Raw genomic sequence first — 18,837 nt, forward strand, 5'->3', positions numbered from 1 at the left:
TCAGCCACTGTTCTTCTGATAACATAATGACATGTGGTCACAATGCAGGCAGCACAGACAGACAGGGAGGCAGAGAGGCAGGCTGAAAGCAGTGGCCAGACAGGGGTATGCTCTGGACATGCAGATGATCAGGTGAGGAATGAATGTGAAATATAATGCAATTTAGTATTGCACAAAGACAGTCATTTTAAGTATGAAGCTAAGTAAGGCATTACAGGTACCTGCATCTTGTGTATGATAAGTGAAAATATACAGGTAATTCCAACGCTACACGTTATATTTCAGGAGACTGACAGGGAAAGAGAGACAGAGCCAGGCAGAGGAGGCAGTGGTTTAGATCAGCATAAGGAGGAGCTTGGTACCTGCCCACACCAGCCCAATACCCGCTTTATCGAAACTCAGTCCCTGAAAAATAAAACGCTCAAATTTCAGGACAGTTGGTTTAGGCAGTACAAATGGCTTCACTACAGTCCCTCACTGAAAGGTGTGCTTTGTTTTTATTGTTCCAAATATTTTGGAGAACAGAAATCCGCTTTAGCCAGTAAGGCTGATGGTGCTTTTATCAACACTGGTTTCAGTAATTGGAAAAAAGCTCTCCAAAGGTTCTCTGAACATGAAGACAGCGATTGCCATTCAGCAGCGGTGACAACATATTTGCACCAAAAACAGCCTGTCAGTACTCAACTTTCCTCTCAGTTGCAAAAGCAGCAGCAGGTGGCCAGGAATAGTTTCTTGAAGATTGTGGGGGGGGTGATGTGCTTGGCCAGACAGGGCAATGCTTTAAGGGGGCATGACAACAAAGAGGGCAACTTCCACCAGTTAATTAAGTACAAGGCAGAGGGTGATGAAGAACTTTCAAGCTGGCTTCAGCGGCACAACAATTTCACCAGCCCCAAAATTCAGAATGAGGTCCTTCAAATTGTCAGCAACACAATTGTACGCGAAATAACACAGGAAATCCACTCATTGCCAGTGGTTCAGTTTTCCCTTATAATTGATGGGACACAGGATGCAGCAGGAGTTGAGCAAGAGTCCTTCTGTCTGCGCTTTGTTGACAAAAACTTGCAGCCCAGAGAGGAATTCATAGGCCTGTATCAGGTCACATCCACAACTGGAGAAAACATAGCTAGTGTAGCTAAAGATGTTTTGATTCGCCTAAATCTCCCACTTTCACAGCTACGAGGTCAAACCTACGATGGGGCAGCCAATATGTCTGGCAGGATGCAAGGTGTGCAGGCTCATATCAAGAAAGAGCAGCCTCTTGCAGTATATGTTCATTGTGGGCCACACTGTGTCAATTTGATCACCCAAGCTGCCTGTGTATCCGCCCCCGTTATAAGAGATGCAATGCAGTTAGTGCATGAGTTGGGCGTTTTATTCAATCAGTCTGGGAAGTTCAAGGCTATCTTCACAGCTGTAGCAAAGTCAGATCGAACAGCTACGCATACATCTTTGAAGCCTCTCTGCCCCACCAGATGGACAGTCCGAACGCCAGCCATGCGCTCTGTCCTCTCACAATATGAATCTGTGCTCACAGCCACAGAAGAGATGTCTCAATCCACCACGATGGAAATGTCTGCAAGAGCCAGTGGCCTTCACAAAAGCTTTTTGAGGGGCAATACCATTCTCGGCATCATTCTGGCAGAAGATGTCATGGCTGTCATGGAGGAGCTGAACATTTCTCTGCAGCAGAGAAGCCAAACTACATCAGGGATGCTGGCTGCTGTAGACCATGTGAAAAGAGGCCTCCAGGCCAAAAGATCTGAAGTGCACTTTGACTGGCTGTACTCCAGAGGTTCTCAGATTGTCACATCTCTTAATCTGCAGCCAATCAAGATGCCTCATGTGCGGCAGCCTCCGAAGCGCTTCACTGGTCCAGCCACATCACATTCTCACTCCACTGCCCAAGCGTACTACAGAATGCAGTACTACAATACCTTGGACACTGCTGTGGTGCAATGCAATGAGCGCTTCAGCCAGGACGGGCTTCAAAGACTGCAAAAATTAGAGGATGTACTCATCTCTGGGAACATTGATGCAGTTGTGGATGAATACCCAGAGTTGGATGCCATGGCTTTAGAAGTGCAGCTGAAAATGTTCCAGGCCAACTACACTTGTACAACTTCCTCAGAGGTAGCAGACACTTTCCGGGAAATGGTGCCAGAGGTGCGACATCTTTTCAAGCAAGTCGAGATCCTTTTGAGACTGCTGATGGTTGTTCCTGCCTCCTCAGCAGAGGCAGAGCGAAGTTTCAGCGCCTTGAGACGGCTGAAGACATGGCTGAGAACCATGATGACGCAGACCCGGCTGAACAACGTTGCCATTTGCCATGTTCATCAGGAAAAGTTGGATGCTTTGGACAGGAAACAGATCTGTCAGAGCTTAGTTGAGCTTAATAATGAACGCCTCCAGGTTTTTGGGTCATTTATTTAGTTAATACTTTTCCATCTCAGTCCTATGCTGCCTTTCCTTTGGCTGTAGCACTTTTACACCTACATAGACATCCCATGTTCATTTCTCTTCTGTGTTCCAGTCAATGTAAATAATTTTCAGTGTAAATAATCAGACTTGCTTTTTATAGTAAAAATCAAGATTTTAAGTTTCATGCTTTGTGCAAGTCCCTGGAATTAAAAGTCCTCAGCAAATTTTTTTGTTAAAGTCTGTACATCACAAAAGTACATCAGTAGTTGTCCTAATTAAAATAACATTAAAAAAACATGCTTTGGGTTTGTGGTATTTTTCCATTGGAAGCTATCCTTTTTGCTACAGTACTACTGGAAGAGCATAATTGTAATTGGTAGGTGTGTTTAAGGTCAGTAAGCAACTAACCAAAACAAAGTGTGTGTGTGTATGTGTGTGTGTGTGTGTGTGGGGGGGGGGGGGGCGGGGCAGACATTACATGATTACACTATTCCTTTAGATGTGAATTCAAATGGTCAATGTAGTCCTCGAAACTATGTTCTAAATGTCCACATTTTCATATATAAATATAGAATTGTAGGCAATGCACTTAACAAATAATAATAAAAAATTGGACCCCCCCAATGTCTAAACCATGGTTACGCCCTTGGACGAAAGCATCTACAGTCTCATTCTCTTCTTGCTTGCGCATGTTGAATCGTGCACGCTCATATACAATGTTCTTCTTCACCACGAAGAACGACTGAAAGCCTTCCTGTACTTAAGTGTAGCTGCGCAAGTCTCCGTCACTTAGCTTCAAGCCCCTTAACACATCGGCTTCATCTCCCATACAATAGATCAAGGTATTCACCTGGTTGTCATCGGAGCTTGCTGTTAAGTTGCTTGCTTGGCGGAACCTCTCAAATCTCATATCCACTTTGGCCACTTGTGTGGTTTGGAAAAATCAAAGGGCTCCTGTGGCTGGATGTTAAACATAGCGCCGTGTGTGTTAGTATGAAATAGGTAAATTGCCTTCAATCAGAACACATGTGCTTCAGCGCTATCTGGTAGCAGTAGCGGATCCTGGCCGAGCTCACCAGGGAGGCAAACATGAACGCGCATTCATGAACGCGAGCAGTGCACCCGCACATGCATGTCTTTTCTAAAGCGTAGGCCTACACAACTTTTAAAAAAACATACTCGTATGACGCGTCGTGTGGAGGCGCATTAGAGAGGATCCTTACTAAAAACTAGAAACTTAACAGTGTGTCAGCAGAGTGCAATGCTTCTAAACTTTTAATCAAACGAGCAGACAAAGTTAAACTTTATTAAGTAAAGTTCATAAATGTTGCGTGCTGCTTACAAGGCAGCAACTGAAGGCGGCAGCTGAAGGCTCATTTGCTTAGAACGTTAAAAAAATAAATAGCTGATTTGTGATTGGTTGCAAGGAGTAGATACGGCTGGCTGCCCTTCCGTGGTGTGGATGATTTACCTCGCAACAGTGAAACTGAATTGTGATTGTTTTTTTTTTATTCTCAAAAGCGGCAAAGGTGAGCTTTGGCCTCTTTGCCTCCCTTCAATGGCTAGCCCCGGACGTAACATACTCAGAGTAATGTCGGCCAGCCTCCTGCCTTGCAAAGGCACTTGGCAATTTTTTTCAATAGTTTTTATGCAATTATTCAGTAATAAACACACATTGCACATAGATAATTTTGAAAGAAAAATATTTGTTAATAATAATAATTTCATAATCACGTAAATCTTTCTTTTTATCTCAAGAAGGCGTAAACACTTTTTTTTTTGTTTTTACATATAATAAGCTTCAAATAAAGACTGGCATTTACCTATTTAAATGTTTAAAACACCATCACCCAGTGCTCAGCCAAGTACAACTGCTACTAGTAGGCCTATTGCATCTACCAATGCGTCTACCTCCAGTGCAGTTTATTTTATATATGTACTTTGAGGTGTAATTGATGTGCAGGGGGGGCTAAGGATCGCCCTCTACATTAGGGCTCATCTTATACAGTTTTAATTTCTCAAATAATACCGGCTGTGGTTCTTCAGCTGGAGCCGTTTATTGCTTCGTTTTAAAAAGGTTTCAAGGTGCTTGCTCCAGTAACTCAAGTGTTCTCCTCCTTGCTGCTACAATGGCAACTGCAGGCCCAAAACACAAGACGTGGTTTATCTAAGCACTTTGCATGTTTGCATTTCTAACAGTCTGTGTTGACACACCACTCTTTAAACCAATCAGAAGGGGAACAATTAGTGAGGTTTGAAGCTTCAACCATCTCAACAACACCTTCTCAGTGGAAGGTCAGCAGCTCCCAGTTCCTCGGTGTCCCCCTCCCAGGAGACCTCTCCTGGACAGACTGACATATGATGGAGACACCAGCCAGCCGCTGTGTTTCCTGAGCAGACTGAGGAAGCTACTCACCGAGAGAGCCGACTCACAGGAGCTGACCTCCTCAGCTGGTTTCATTGTCATGTTGATCCCGTGTTAACATACATATGACTAATCAAACGGAAACCGGACTGACTGGACAGAAAAATGGAACTGCAACAAAACAGCAACCACTTGTTCCTGCAGCCTCCAGGTGAAGACTGAGCAGAGTCATGGGATCAGCCCAGAGAGAGAAGCTCAGAGACATACAGGAGGCCTTCTCTCGGGGGGAGGACACATGCTGAACAAAAATGTTGAAAGTGCTTGACTCGTCATACTCTGTGACTTTGCAGTAGGTATTTGACAGTAACACCTTCCTTATATAACACAACAAAAGCACAAGTTGACCCGATGTCAGAGAACGTTGTAGAGACAGACAGTTCTAGAGGAACAGGGCTAACAGACGGCTCATCAAAACATACTGGGCAGCCGGAACCTTTTCCTCTGTTTACACAGATCTTACTCTCTACGTCCCCAAACCCTTCTTCTTCCGCCCAACACAGCGAGCAGCGCGAGTCTGCACCCAACTACATCACTGCTCATCTTAAACGAGTCGACTCCCTGGACATTAGCCCCTCTTATCTCCTTCTCTCACCCACACACACCCCACTAATCACCCTTATCAGACCCCCACATAACACCTGAATGTGTGTGTGTGTGTGTGTGTGTGTTTGTGTAGACGTGGCGGTTGGCGCCCCCCAGGAGGCAGACTTACAGGGGGCCGTCTACATCTATAACGGCAGGAGAGATGGAATCTCCCAGCAGTACTCTCAAGTAAACCAACACACACACACAATGTATTAGACACACACACACACACAGACAGACACAATCATTGCACACACACACACAGACACGGAAGAAAACACACATAGACACACACAAAATTCATTACACACAAATATGCACATACAGAGACACATGCAATTCATTATAAACAGACACACAAACACACACAAAGACACACCTAGATAAACAAACATACATAGAATATAACTCTGTGCCCTATTGGGGAATCTGTGCATATGCACAGATTTGGCATGAACAGTAATAGATGTGTACGTAGACATGTACATAAATACATCCATATGCAGTGTATAAAGCATTCATACATATATACATGCATTACATACATACATAGACACACACACACACACATGTTCGACACACGCACACACACACACACACACACACACACACACACACACATCCTACCATCACACACAGAAACACACAGTGCATTTTAAAACCCACAAATTAATGGTAATGTTCAACAATTCTGGTCCGACTGTACAAACACTTCCTCTCCTATCCTAACTCCTTCATCTCCTCTCATAACCCCTTCCTCTCCTCTCTTAACCCCTTCCTCTCCTAACTCCTTCCTCTCCTCTACTCTCCTAACTCCTTCCTCTAACTTCTTCCACTCCTCTCCTAACTAATTTCTCTCCCCTCCTATCTCATTTATCTCCTCTCCTAACCGCTGCCTCTCCTCTTCTAACTATTTCCTCTTATCTCCTCTCCTAACTCCTTCCTCCCCTCTCCTAACTCCTTCCTCTCCTTACTCCTCCCTCTAACTCCTTCCTCTCCTCTCCTTTCTCCTTCCTCTCCTCTCCTAACCCCTTCCTCTCCTCTCCTAACTCCTTCCTCTCCTCTCCTAATTCCTTCCTCTAACCCCCTCATCACCTCTCCCCTTCCTCTCCTCTCATACCCCTTCCTCTCCTCTCCTAACTCCTTCCTCTCCTCTCCTAAATTCGTCCCATCCCAGAGGATCTCCGGAGCTGATGTCGGTCGTGACCTCATGATGTTTGGCCAATCACTGACCTCCGGTGTGGATATTGATAACAATGGTTACCAAGGTAATATCTAGTGTTCACATGAAGTGCCTCACAGGGCTATTCAAGCTAGCCCTCAATGCTATCCCACAACGCTATCTATGCTGTCTCACAACACTCTCAATGCTAGCCCACAATGATATTAATGCTAAAATACTTTGCGCTCTCTCTCTCTCTCTCTCTCTCGATGTATTTAGTGTGGTTGCTACTGCAAGTACATCTACTGTTCTTTTTAGGTTTCCTTTATTCCGTTTGCCTGTTTTTTGTGCAGTTAACTACTCCTGCATACTTTCAGCTATAGAAACCATTCAACTATTAAAACATGCAGCTCTTTAACGACATGATGGCTATCTCTTGACGTTTTCTCAAAAAGTTGAACTCTTTCAACTTTTTTAACTATAATGCTTTTTCTGTTCTTTTTTTTACAATGTAAGTCAATGGGTGGACGGCTCCGCCATCTCTCTGTCAATTTTCAACGTTTTTGTTCAAACCATTTAACAAATCACACTTGTAACTTCAATAATTTGAAAACCGAATTTCGATTACCTTTATACTTTTTTCAGAATCACAGTTTAAGTTCCGTAATGGCTTCATTTTCTGTTGGTCTCATTGATTTACGCTTAGGTTAGAGCATGGAGGACGTGCAGGCAGTGTTGCCAGATTGGGCATTTTTTCCCACCGCATTGGACTACTTTTTAAGACGTTCAGGCAACGATGATGCTAGTGTTGACGTTTACGCTGACTTTAGCCCTGAAGTTAGCCGTGATGTTAGCGGTAAAGTTAGCTGTGACGTTAGCGTTGACATTAGCGCTGACGTTCGCATTTTAGCAACCACACACTCGCAGTTCGTTAGGATCTAAATCCCCTTTCTCACAGAGTTCCCGGTACATTACTGGTTTAACCTTTTAGGCACTTCAAGGGATTTTCCCCTTTCCCACATTCAGCACCATTCTGGAACATTCCTGTCTCAATCCCTTTCACACACGGCACATCACTGCTGGAATAGATGAGAGAGTCCAGCAGAAGGCAGTATTGCAACAACTCAATAGCTTGATGCAGACAAAACAAGATGTATTGATGTTATTATCGGAACAACCGAAAAGCATTGTTGGTTAAGATAATTTGTTTATGTCCTCAGCAGAGTGGTGTGGTTGGTTTGCCTGCACTACTGACAACGTCACCCTTCATATTCTATCATTCACAATACAGACGTAAAGGCAGTGAGACGGAACTGTAGCCAGGTCATTCTCCCATTCACACATGACCCTAGTCAGGAAGTGTTCCAGAACATTGCAGGAAAAGACTGCACGTGTGAAAGGGGCTTAACTATACAGCTTTCAACATTTAACAAAAAATGCATATAATAGCCTCTCTCTATCTGTTAATGCCTCTCTCTCTCTCTCTCTCTCTCTCTCTCTCTCTCTCTCTCTCTCTCTCTCTCTCTCTTTCCAGATGTTGCTGTAGGGGCGTACCTTTCGGACTCAGCAGTGGTTCTCAGGTAGAGCAGCTTTCCGTTTCCCTTCCTTCCCACTAGACAGATTGACTGTAGCAAACCTGGTGTGTGTGTGTCAGTGGCGAGGGACCCATATAAACTGTAACGGCGGCACATGGCCAACATGACACATCTATGTATTGAAGACCACTGGTAAACATAACCTCAGTACAATAATGTGTCATTATAGGAATAGGATATCATGACTCATATCACTACTATTGATATGAATAATGGTGGGTTCGAGATGCAAAGTGGGAAATCTCCCTGCTTTCTTGCGGCATTTCACCGAGGCACGCTGCCTTTTGTTCGTAATATCTCGGGATTCTGATCGTCTACCGAGTTCAGTGAGGTTAACTGTACGACTGGGAGATGGCTGCGCCCATAAAGACATTTATTTTCTTTGTATTTGTGCCACGTTGGTCGTTTTAATGTTGACTTTGAATGCCCTTACACACTTGATTACATTGCTGCTTTAATCCGGTCACCAATTTATGGATTGCACGAGCTTGCTGTGCGTGCAATGCAAAGTAAAGTTGTTTTGTTTGTTTAAGAGCTGGTTTGCTAAAGAGGCTAATGTAGCTAACAATAACAATGACTAGCCAATGTTCTACGACAAACGGGAACGCTATAAATGCTACAAGCCAGGAAATTACGTCACAAGAGCAACTCGTGGGTGATGTACGAGGCATCTCGAACACACCATAAGCTCAATACTCAAAACACTAGTTACGTTGAAACATAAAATCTCACAGGGATCAACACCTAAATGTAAAAACAACACCTAAATGTAATATAATTGTTTATTAATGTTATCATTTATACACAACCAATATAAACATTACTCAAAAGCATGTTTCAAAACATACCAAAATACCTTTTTCTAAACTGCTGCCTGTCTTCATATCACAAATTCACTAGCGTAGTAAAATATGAATGGAAATAAAACATGTGTCATGCATCAAACGTCCATCAAATAGTGCCAACTACATGCAAACAACTATTAAGTTTATGTTTCAATAAATTTGGTCCCGCGATAAGACCTGAGTTACATGAAGGACCACGAATGGCAAAAAAATCGTCAAAAATTTGATATCTTCTATGTTAAGACCTTACATGATATACCAATGTATATCATGTAAGTGAACCAGTGAACCCAAAATACATGATTTTGGGTTCACTGGCCCTTGTAATTCCACGGACAAACACACTGGGTGATGTTGTAGGAGCAGTGCCCACACCCCATGACTCTGCTATGGAAAGGTCTTTCAAAATGTTCCCTGACTGGAGACTTAACGAGGCAGGGGAAATCCTTTTAACAGTCTCTACATTAGCCATGTTCTCACTGATATGGGCTGTGATTGGCTACAATGTGCTCACTGATGTTTAGGGTCTGTGATTGGCTACAATGTGCTCGCTGATGCCTATGGGCTGTGATTGGCCACCTGGCCACACAGATGCAGGGAAGTCAAGCAGCTAGGGGACTGATGACAACGTGTGTGTGGATGTGTGTAGGACCCGGCCCGTGGTGAGGGTGGAGGCGTCCTTGCAGCTGCCTGACAGTATTAATCCCAGCCTGTTGGACCAGTACCCAGCACCCCCTGCTGTCAACCTGTCTGTCTGCTTCACACTCCTGTCTGCCCACTACAAAGGACTGATAGGTAATTTATGCACACACACACATGCAGGAACACAAACACGCATGCATGCAGGAACACACACACACACACATACACACACCACACATATACACACCACACATATACACACACACACAAACATATACACACCACTATTATACGCACATGCTTATTTACACACACACTCACACACACACCCACACAAGTATGCACACACACACACATACATATTCACACACAAACACACAAACAGTATAATAATTGAGTAGTTTCTTGTTCTGATGAGGTTATCCATTCTCACGTTTGTTTTAATAGCACTAAGATATCAACTCTGCCCCCCTCTCCTCCTCCTCCCTCCTCTCTTCTCCCCTCCTCCTCTTAGATCTTGAGTACTCCCTCGTTGCTGACCTCCTCCATAAGCACACCCTCCCCAACAGGTTCTATTTCCATGGAAACCGAACCTCCAATCAGACGACAGGGCATGTCAGAGCCAGACATAACCAACTCACCTGTACCAATCATCTGGCTTACCAGAGGGTACACACACACACACACACACACACACACACACACACACACACACAGGGTTCGAGTTATGATTCCATCTCTGTGGGGGTCTCTTAAAGTTGCTGACGGGGGGGGGGGGGGGGCGAACCCTGCACACACACACACACACACACACACACACACACACACACACACACACCGATGACTTCTAACTCTTTGTGTGTGTGTGTGTTTGTGTGCTTCAGAGGGACACCAGGGATGTCTTCACTAAGGTCCTCTTCCAGGTGTCCTATGCTCTCAGTGAATCCAGCCTTTACAGAGGAAACAGCCGCAACTACCCTCCCCTTAAACCACTCCTTCAGCACAACCTCTATGGCAACAGCATCACTAGCCAGGTACCAGTCTCCATGACAACAGCATCACTCGCCAGGTATCAAGACAACAGCGTCACTAGTCAGTCCTCATGACAACAGCATCACTAGCCAGGTACCAAGACAACAGCATCACTAGTCAGTCCCCATGACAACAGTATCACTATCCAGGCCCAAGTCTCAATGACAGCTGAATCCCTAGCTATGTACCATAGCGAAAGCATTGCTAACAGGGTACCATAGCAACAGAATCACTAGCCAGGTAACAGTATCCATGGCAACAGCATCACTAGCCAGGTAGCAGCCTCCCTGGCAACGGCATCACTAGCCTGGTAGCAGCCTCCCTGGCAACAGCATCACTAGCCAGGTAAAGTAAGCCAAATATCAATAGCAGATAGCAAGGTATCATGACAAAAGCGTCTTTAGCCAGTTTCCATGACAACAGCAACACAATCCTCCTAATTTCCTTTTATGTGGACCGCACCAATCAATAGCTGATTAAGTATTTCAGCAACAGAAGTGGCTTCACACGGCCACATGTGCAGATGCAGAATACCCTTTGGTTAGTTACATTAAAACCCTTTTGAGTCCCCACATATGTTTTTGGTTAAAACAATACTTAGCAAGTCAGTTTATTCCACACCAGGAAGCGGTCTTTACATTAACCCTGTCCGTCTGTCTCTTTGTCTGTTCGTCTCAGACTAGTTTCTTCCGTTCTTGCATCCTGGCCAACTGCTCCACCGACCTCCAGCTATCAGCTCAGCTCCAACAGTAAGACGCAGTCCTACAACAATACAATGATATAACAATTAAATCACAGCAGTAAATTATAATGTTGTCCTGTACTGCAGGTGGAATGGGAGTTTCTACTCCCAGGAAAGTGGGCGGAGCTTCATGTTGGGAAGTGGGCATGGCCTGGTGTTGGTTGTTGGTATTTTCAACAGAGGAGATGACTCCTTCCTGCCCACGTTGACCGTCCACCTGCCTCCGAACATACACTACGTCAAAGTACTGCCGACAGTAAGTACTTCACTGTGAACAACAACAAACAAACCACATCAACGTCTGTCTGCATTGACTCGTGTGTGTGTGTGTTTGTGTGTAATGAATTGTGTTTGTGTTTGTGTTTGTGTGTCTGTGTCTATTAATGTGTGTGTGTGTGTGTTTGTTTGTGTGTAATGAATTGTGTATGTGTGTTTGTGTCCCTGTGCGTGTTTGTGTGTGTGTCTATTAATGTGTGTGTGTGTGTGTGTGTGTGTGTGTGTGTAGGAGGACAGTCCCGATGGCTGTGATGTATCGGAAAATGCCAACAGAACAACTGTATATTGTAGCATCTCTAGCTTCTCTCTAGCTGCTCATGCTAAGGTAAGCTACGTTAAGCTGTTGTTTATCTGGGGCCTATGTCTTTATGCTAGCTGTTGTTTATCTGGGGCTATGTCTTTAGCCTGACGTTGTGTCTCTCTCTGTGTGTCGTCAGATTGAGCTCAGGTTCCTGCTGGATGTGAACCAGAGTACTACACCTGGTGATGTCATCATCTCTATGAACGCCAGCAGGTAAATTACATCAATCCACTGCTGTTTTTGGAATAAAACTTCTATATATATGGATGTTAAATACATCCAAATATATTATTAATGCGACAAAGGTGTTACTAATATATTATTAAATATATAATATTTATATTTGACAAATCCTTTTTTTAGGATTGTGCATTCATTGTTGTGCTACTGATTATTTTTTGTATTAATTGTGCTAATATCATTATTGAGTTATTAGTTTTATTATGAATGAGTTAAACTGTGGTTCATCCTCTTCCAGTGATAACTATGAGCATGAAGACTATCTCCATGACAACGCAGTCAGACTGGTCCTACCCCTCAGATATGGAGTCGACATCAGCATCCACGGGTCTCGCTCTCCTGAATCACTCTGTCCGTCCTGGCTCACGCTCCTGTTTCACTTTCCTCCCCGTTTCACTCTTTTGTCTAACTATCTCTGTCTAACTGTTCTGTCTCACTCTCCTCCCTGTCTTGACCTGTTCATGTCCTATCTCACCGGCTCCTTCATGTCTCACTCTCTACCTTCTGTCTCACTCTCCATCCTGCATGATCTCTAACGGTCTGTCTCTCTCTAGCTGTGTCTCTAACGGCCTGTCTCTCTCTCTAGCTGTCTGTCTCTAACGGTTTGTCTCTCTCTCTAACGGTCTGTCTCTCTAGCTGTGTGTCTCTAACGGCCTGTCTCTATTTAACGGTCTGCCTCTCTCTAGCTGTGTGTCTCTAACTGTCTGTCTCTCTCTTTAACGGTCTGTCTCTCTCTAGCTGTGTGTCTCTAACGGTCTGTCTCTTTTTAACGGTCTGTCTCTCTCTAGCTGTGTGTCTCTAACGGTCAGTCTCTCTCTTTAACGGTCTGTCTCTCTCTAGCTGTCTGTCTCTAACGGTCTGTCTCTCTCTAGCTGTGTGTCTCTAACGGTCTGTCTCTATTTAACGGTCTGTCTCTCTCTAGCTGTGTGTCTCTAACGGTCAGTCTCTCTTTTTAACGTTCTGTCTCTCTCTAGCTGTCCGTCTCTAACTGTCTCTCTCTCTTTCTCTCTCTAGTTTTGTGTCGCCCACATCCTTTGTGTTTGGGAACCGGGAGACCTCACAAGTCGAGTGTTTTTCTGAATCCTTCAACTACACGTACAAGGTAGTAATATGAATACAATAACATTACACATCAATAAGAAAATAATATAATACATTAACATTACATGTTGATAAGATAATAATATTCATACATTAACATAATACAATAACATAACTTTATCTATAAGATAATACTATTAACACAATAGCATTACATGTCAATAAGATAATATAATTAATACAATAACATTACCTTATCATAAGATAATATAATGAATACAATAACATAACATAATAGTAATATAATGTAACTGTACACATACAAAGTGTGTGTGTGTGTGTGGGTGGGTGGGTGGGTGGGTGTGTGTGTGTGTGTGTGTGTGTGTGTGTGTGTGTGTGTGTGTGTGCGTGCGTGCGTGCGCGTGTGTGGTTGTGTAGGTGTTGAATGTGGGTCCCAGTAGGTCAGTAGGGACGGTGGTGGAGGTGGATCTTCCTAAAACTGTCTCACCTCATCGCTACAGACTGCTACAGATGGTAGACTGGCAGGTTGGTTATGACCTACAATATCATCATGATTAATTATAGGATTAATAGGATTGTAGTCTATATCGTCTATATTTTCATTATTAGGAGTCCGAGCGGCGAAGCTGCTTGGTCCCCTATTGTTTCTGTAACATTCTTTTTTTCCCTCAAATTCTGTAAAAGTCATACTGCAGCTTATACCGTTGAAATTTTCAGGTATGGTTACCAATAATCCCCACTACCCATTAACCCAAATTGGGTACTGCACTCAAGGGTGGCGCTATTGTAAAGAATCATGAATTAGGCTTATTTCTCAGACCAGATTGACCTGGACTCAAAATTCTTTCATCATATTAATCTCTAGAATCAGATGCATCATTATACCCCCGGGTCTTATGCCCTAAAAATGTTTAAGTTCCCACAATTTCGTAGAAAAGCCAAACATGATGAAAAGATTTATAGGCTACAAAAATAATCAAAAATTCACCAAAATCGCCACATAAAATCTTTAGACCAAGCCTCACAAAAGTTATCGAACAGAATTTGTTTTATTTAGTTCCATTTCAGAAATATTGGCCAATAAATTCGGAGCAGTTAGCCCATTTTTCTTATATGACCATTTTGTTATTGTATAAAAAAAACATACGACTATCATTAGGTGCAATAACAATAAACCCAAATTGTGGTACTGTACCCAAAGGTTGCGCTATTTAAAAAATATATGAACTAGCCTTATTTCTCATTACCTGATTGACCTGGACTCAAAATTATTTTATCATTTTAATCTTTATCTGTTATTGTATAACTACCATACGGCTATCATTAGGTGGATACCATTAACAGTGCAAATTTTCAGATCTGTACCCTTTTAAGAAAGCCCTTAATTGCCTTGTGAAACTTGTGCTTGGAGTTTTCTTGATGTGTGCTTATCAATAGACATTTTCACCATGTGAATGAGGCTTCATACAGTTCAGGAATGTCAGAGGCTCAACGGGATAATGCCTTGTACTGCTGATTAGGTTGAGAGTTCGAATCTCGATTAGAGCATTATGAACAAGCTGAACATGACATTCTGTCATTGCCACTCATTTAAGAAACACAACATTGAACGGCACCTGAATTCATCAGGCAATCAACATTCCGGCTCATTCGTTTCCAAGAATCTGACTGCCAAGACACAGTATTGCATTAAAGGGAACTTGTTCGTTGAATCCCGATTAGAACGTTATGAGCAAGCTGAACATGACATTCGACCATTGCTCTGCAGCCCACTGACATGAAAGCCGAGACACAGCATGACATTAGGGGGAACATTCTCATCAACATCTTTCCTTCATAATTATATGTCATAATTATATATCTTCCATATATATCTTCCTGTAGTGTGTTCTTGACTTTTCATTTTGCTCGGACACCGCATGCGGTTATATTTAATATTGGGATTGATTGTCTGTGTCTGTGTGGCTGTTTGTTTGTGTGTCTGTGTATTGTTATGTGTTTCTGTGTGTTGTTGTGTCTTTCTGTGTGTGCGTGCCTGTGTGTGTCTGTCTGTGTGTCTTTCTGTGTCTGTGTCTGTATTTCTGTGTGTGTGTCTGTCTGTCCCTCTGTGTTTGTGTGTGTGTATGTGTGTGTGTGTGTGTCTGTCTCTCTGTGTGTGTCTGTGTTTCTGTATGTCTCACTTTCTGTCTGTCTGTCTGTCTGTCTGTGTGTTTGTCTCCGTCTCTGTGTGTGTCTGTCTGTCTGTCTGTGTGTATCTGTGCACCAGATTGGTGGGTTTCTTTGTTTTGTGTCTTTTCCTGCCCATCAGCCACAAGTGGGCGTGAGATATCATAGGGGCGTGACTTCCCATGGCTTCGCTTACCAAAGAATACATTTACATTTACATTCAGGGTATTAAGCAGACGCTTTTATCCAAAGCGACTTACATAATTACATTTGTCAGAAGAAGAGGAACAATATATCGCTGTCGGTACATTAAGGATGTTCATACAACCAAGTGGCAAGCATTTACAATCGCTAGGTTAACCCATTCCCCTTATACAACAAAGATAGATAGGATAAAATGGTTTGCTAAGTACTATTTTTAGGTGCAAGGACGTAAAACAAATAATAAGTGCGTAGTATCCTGAGAGGTTGGTCAGGGGTTTAAGAGGATGTTGGGTTACCTCCCCTGCACATTTCCTGTTTCCTTGAAAGTCTCTTAAGGGATTCTAGTGGGCTGTCATCCGACTCAGAGCAGCCAATTGGCTTCCTCCAACCAGGCCCATCTCTATCCAGCTCATCTTAGGATGTGCTCATCTGAACTCACACTAACATCTTAGTGTGAGGGCCACACCACCACCCTTATTAACATCAGCTCACTGATACACGGCTGGCCGCTCAGACCTTTGAAGCTTCCTCTGACCATCAAGGCACCAAACATCAGAAGTGTCTCAACAAGTCTCTGAACAGGTCCAGCTGGGAGGGGAACTGGTAGGGGAACTGGTGGGAGGTCGTATTAGATATTTCTGAAGTTCTGTAATCCTATATTCTGACTCAGGTGTCTCAGGGCTGGTGTGTTCATGGAGAGGAGGCGTTACGGGGGTCTTCAGCGCTGGAGGACTGTGATGTCCCTCAGCTCTCCTTCATCAGACACCTCTTCCTCTTCTTCTTCTCATCCTCCTCCTCCCGGACAATGGTACACGCACACACGCACCCGCACGCACACACACACTCACTCACATGCACACACACACACACACACACACACAGAGTCATAACTTAACATCCAGTTACACAGTCACACAACACCCAGACACACAGTCACACAACACACACACACGCACGCACGCACACATACATTATGTTATATGTTATAACTATGTTATAAGTGTTGTGATGTTATAACTGAAGTGTGCTGATGTTATAACTGAAGTAATGTTATAGATGAAGTGATGTTATAACTGAGGTGTGGTGATATTATAACTGAAGTGATGTTATAATAACTGGAGTGATGTTATAAATGAAGTGCTTTTATAACAAGTGTGCTGATTTTATAACTTGTGTGGTGATGTTATAACTGAAGTTATGTTATAACTGATGTGTGGTGATGTTATAAGTGAAGTTATGTTATAACTGATGTGTGGTGATGTTATAACTGGAGTGTGGTGACGTTAGTGTGATGATGTTATAATCACCAACTGGACACCAGAGCTTTTGTTTCGGTAATCTTCAGTTCTTTAGTTTGTAGCCACTTTCGTGCTAACTTCATGTTAGTACTGTTTAATATCAGAAAGGTATATGGCTAGTACAGGCTGCTGTAGCAGTGTATGGTAGTAGTATTATTGTATATTGTCAAGTTACCAGCTCAGGTCATTACCTTGAAGGCCGTAGTACATAGTGGCTTACTACCATATTAAAGAACTCATTATTGATAGCCAATGTATTGAGTAGGATACAAAGTACCTTGGTTGTATAGTAATGTGTGTGTGTATGTATGTTTTTGTGTAGTACTGTAGCCATGGTGACCTGCTGTGTGAGCGGTTAGTGTGTAACCTAGGTTACCTGGAGCCGGGCAGCGAGGCCACCATCGCCCTGGAGATAGAACTGAACCCTGCAGTCCTGCAGCACAGTCCGGTATGTTGACGCTACATTAAAGGACAATTCCGGTATTTTGAACATTGAGCCCCCTTTCTGGTTTGTCTAGGATGGAATAGAGTGGTTAACACCGAAATTTTGAATATTGGTCCTGTCTCGAGTATTTGGCTAATTTCGAATCGCCCCGGCCTGCTTCACAATGGCAATTGCATTCAAAAACACCCCTTAACGTTTGTTTTCAGAAATGTGAAACTCATCGAGTGGTGGGCTGTTTGTTGATGGTCCTAGTCGAGTATCATAGCGAAATACAGTTTCTGTCGTGTTTTATTTGGCATTTTGTAAATCGGCATTTTGTAAATGGAACGGAAACCGGACCGGAACCGGAACCGGAAGTGGTTCCGGTCCGGTCCTGTAGTCTTTGTCGCAACAGTAGAGCTAGAACCGAGCGAAAAGACTACAACCACCCCCCCTTTCCGTTTCTGGTCCGGTTTCCATTTACAAAATGACAATTTACAAAATGACAAATAAACACAAGAGAAACTGTATTTCGCGCCGATACTTGATTAGGAACATCAACGAACACCACTGACCACTCGATAAGTTTCACATTCCTGAAAACAAATGTTTAGGGGTGTTTTTGAATGCACATAGCCAGTCATTGTGAACCAAGCAGTGGCGATTCGAAATTAGCCAAATACTCGAGACAGGACCAATATTCAAAATTTTATTTCACCGTAGACAAACCAGAAAGGGGGCTCAATGTTCAAAATACCGGAATTGTCCAAAGATAATCCGCAGAAGGCTGTGATCAAGCGCACCAGGTACTGGCACATAGTGTCAATATAAACGGGTTGATTCACATCTTTGGGCAATTCTATCTCAAAGGATCACTCTCACTCTCTGTTCTCGGTGTTCATGGCGAAAAAAAACGTGAGCGGGTCGATTTCTGGGTCACACTCAGGCCAGGCATCAAGCAATCAATCAGGGATACCAGGTCCTCTTAGAGCTGGGTTCTGGCTCCTCAGTGAGCAACCCTTACAAACAATAGCAAACAGACAGCAACCAAACAACATATCTCTCTGTCGGGATCCTTAATGTTAGAATCTAATCTAAGCCACTAAACACTCTTATAGGACGTCATGATGCTCTTTAACTTAACCATGTTACTACAGTAGGCTACTGTAAACCATAGACTGTATAATTACTACTATAGGCTACTGTAAACCATAGACTGTATTATTAAAACAGGAGGCTACTTTAAACCACAGACTGTATGATTCAACATACAATGTTACTACAGTAGGCTACTGTAAACCATAGACTCTATGATTCAACATACAATGTTACTACAGTAAGCTGCTGTAAACCACAGACTGTATGATTCATCATACAGATTCAAACCATACTGAATGAAACATGTCTCTGTAGTGGG

At 43.2% G+C, this 18,837-nt stretch overlaps 1 protein-coding gene across 1 annotated transcript in view; it reads left to right on the forward strand.

The window, feature by feature from the left end:
- Positions 1–18,837, forward strand: part of itga4 (integrin alpha 4) — a 57,819-nt gene that overhangs the window by 31,419 nt on the left and 7,563 nt on the right. Inside the window, exons 12-26 of the mRNA XM_079733060.1 lie at positions 5,523–5,617; positions 6,609–6,699; positions 8,128–8,173; positions 9,683–9,828; positions 10,190–10,344; positions 10,560–10,709; positions 11,386–11,456; positions 11,537–11,705; positions 11,955–12,050; positions 12,163–12,239; positions 12,505–12,594; positions 13,281–13,368; positions 13,746–13,853; positions 16,369–16,506; positions 17,319–17,444. Coding sequence (XP_079589186.1) covers positions 5,523–5,617; positions 6,609–6,699; positions 8,128–8,173; positions 9,683–9,828; positions 10,190–10,344; positions 10,560–10,709; positions 11,386–11,456; positions 11,537–11,705; positions 11,955–12,050; positions 12,163–12,239; positions 12,505–12,594; positions 13,281–13,368; positions 13,746–13,853; positions 16,369–16,506; positions 17,319–17,444 — 1,646 coding nt within the window. The remainder of the gene's footprint in view (positions 1–5,522; positions 5,618–6,608; positions 6,700–8,127; positions 8,174–9,682; positions 9,829–10,189; positions 10,345–10,559; positions 10,710–11,385; positions 11,457–11,536; positions 11,706–11,954; positions 12,051–12,162; positions 12,240–12,504; positions 12,595–13,280; positions 13,369–13,745; positions 13,854–16,368; positions 16,507–17,318; positions 17,445–18,837) is intronic.

The sequence above is a fragment of the Pollachius pollachius genome (assembly GCF_949987615.1).
Source record: "Pollachius pollachius genome assembly, chromosome: 3".
In the NCBI taxonomy this organism is placed as follows: Eukaryota; Metazoa; Chordata; class Actinopteri; order Gadiformes; family Gadidae; genus Pollachius; species Pollachius pollachius.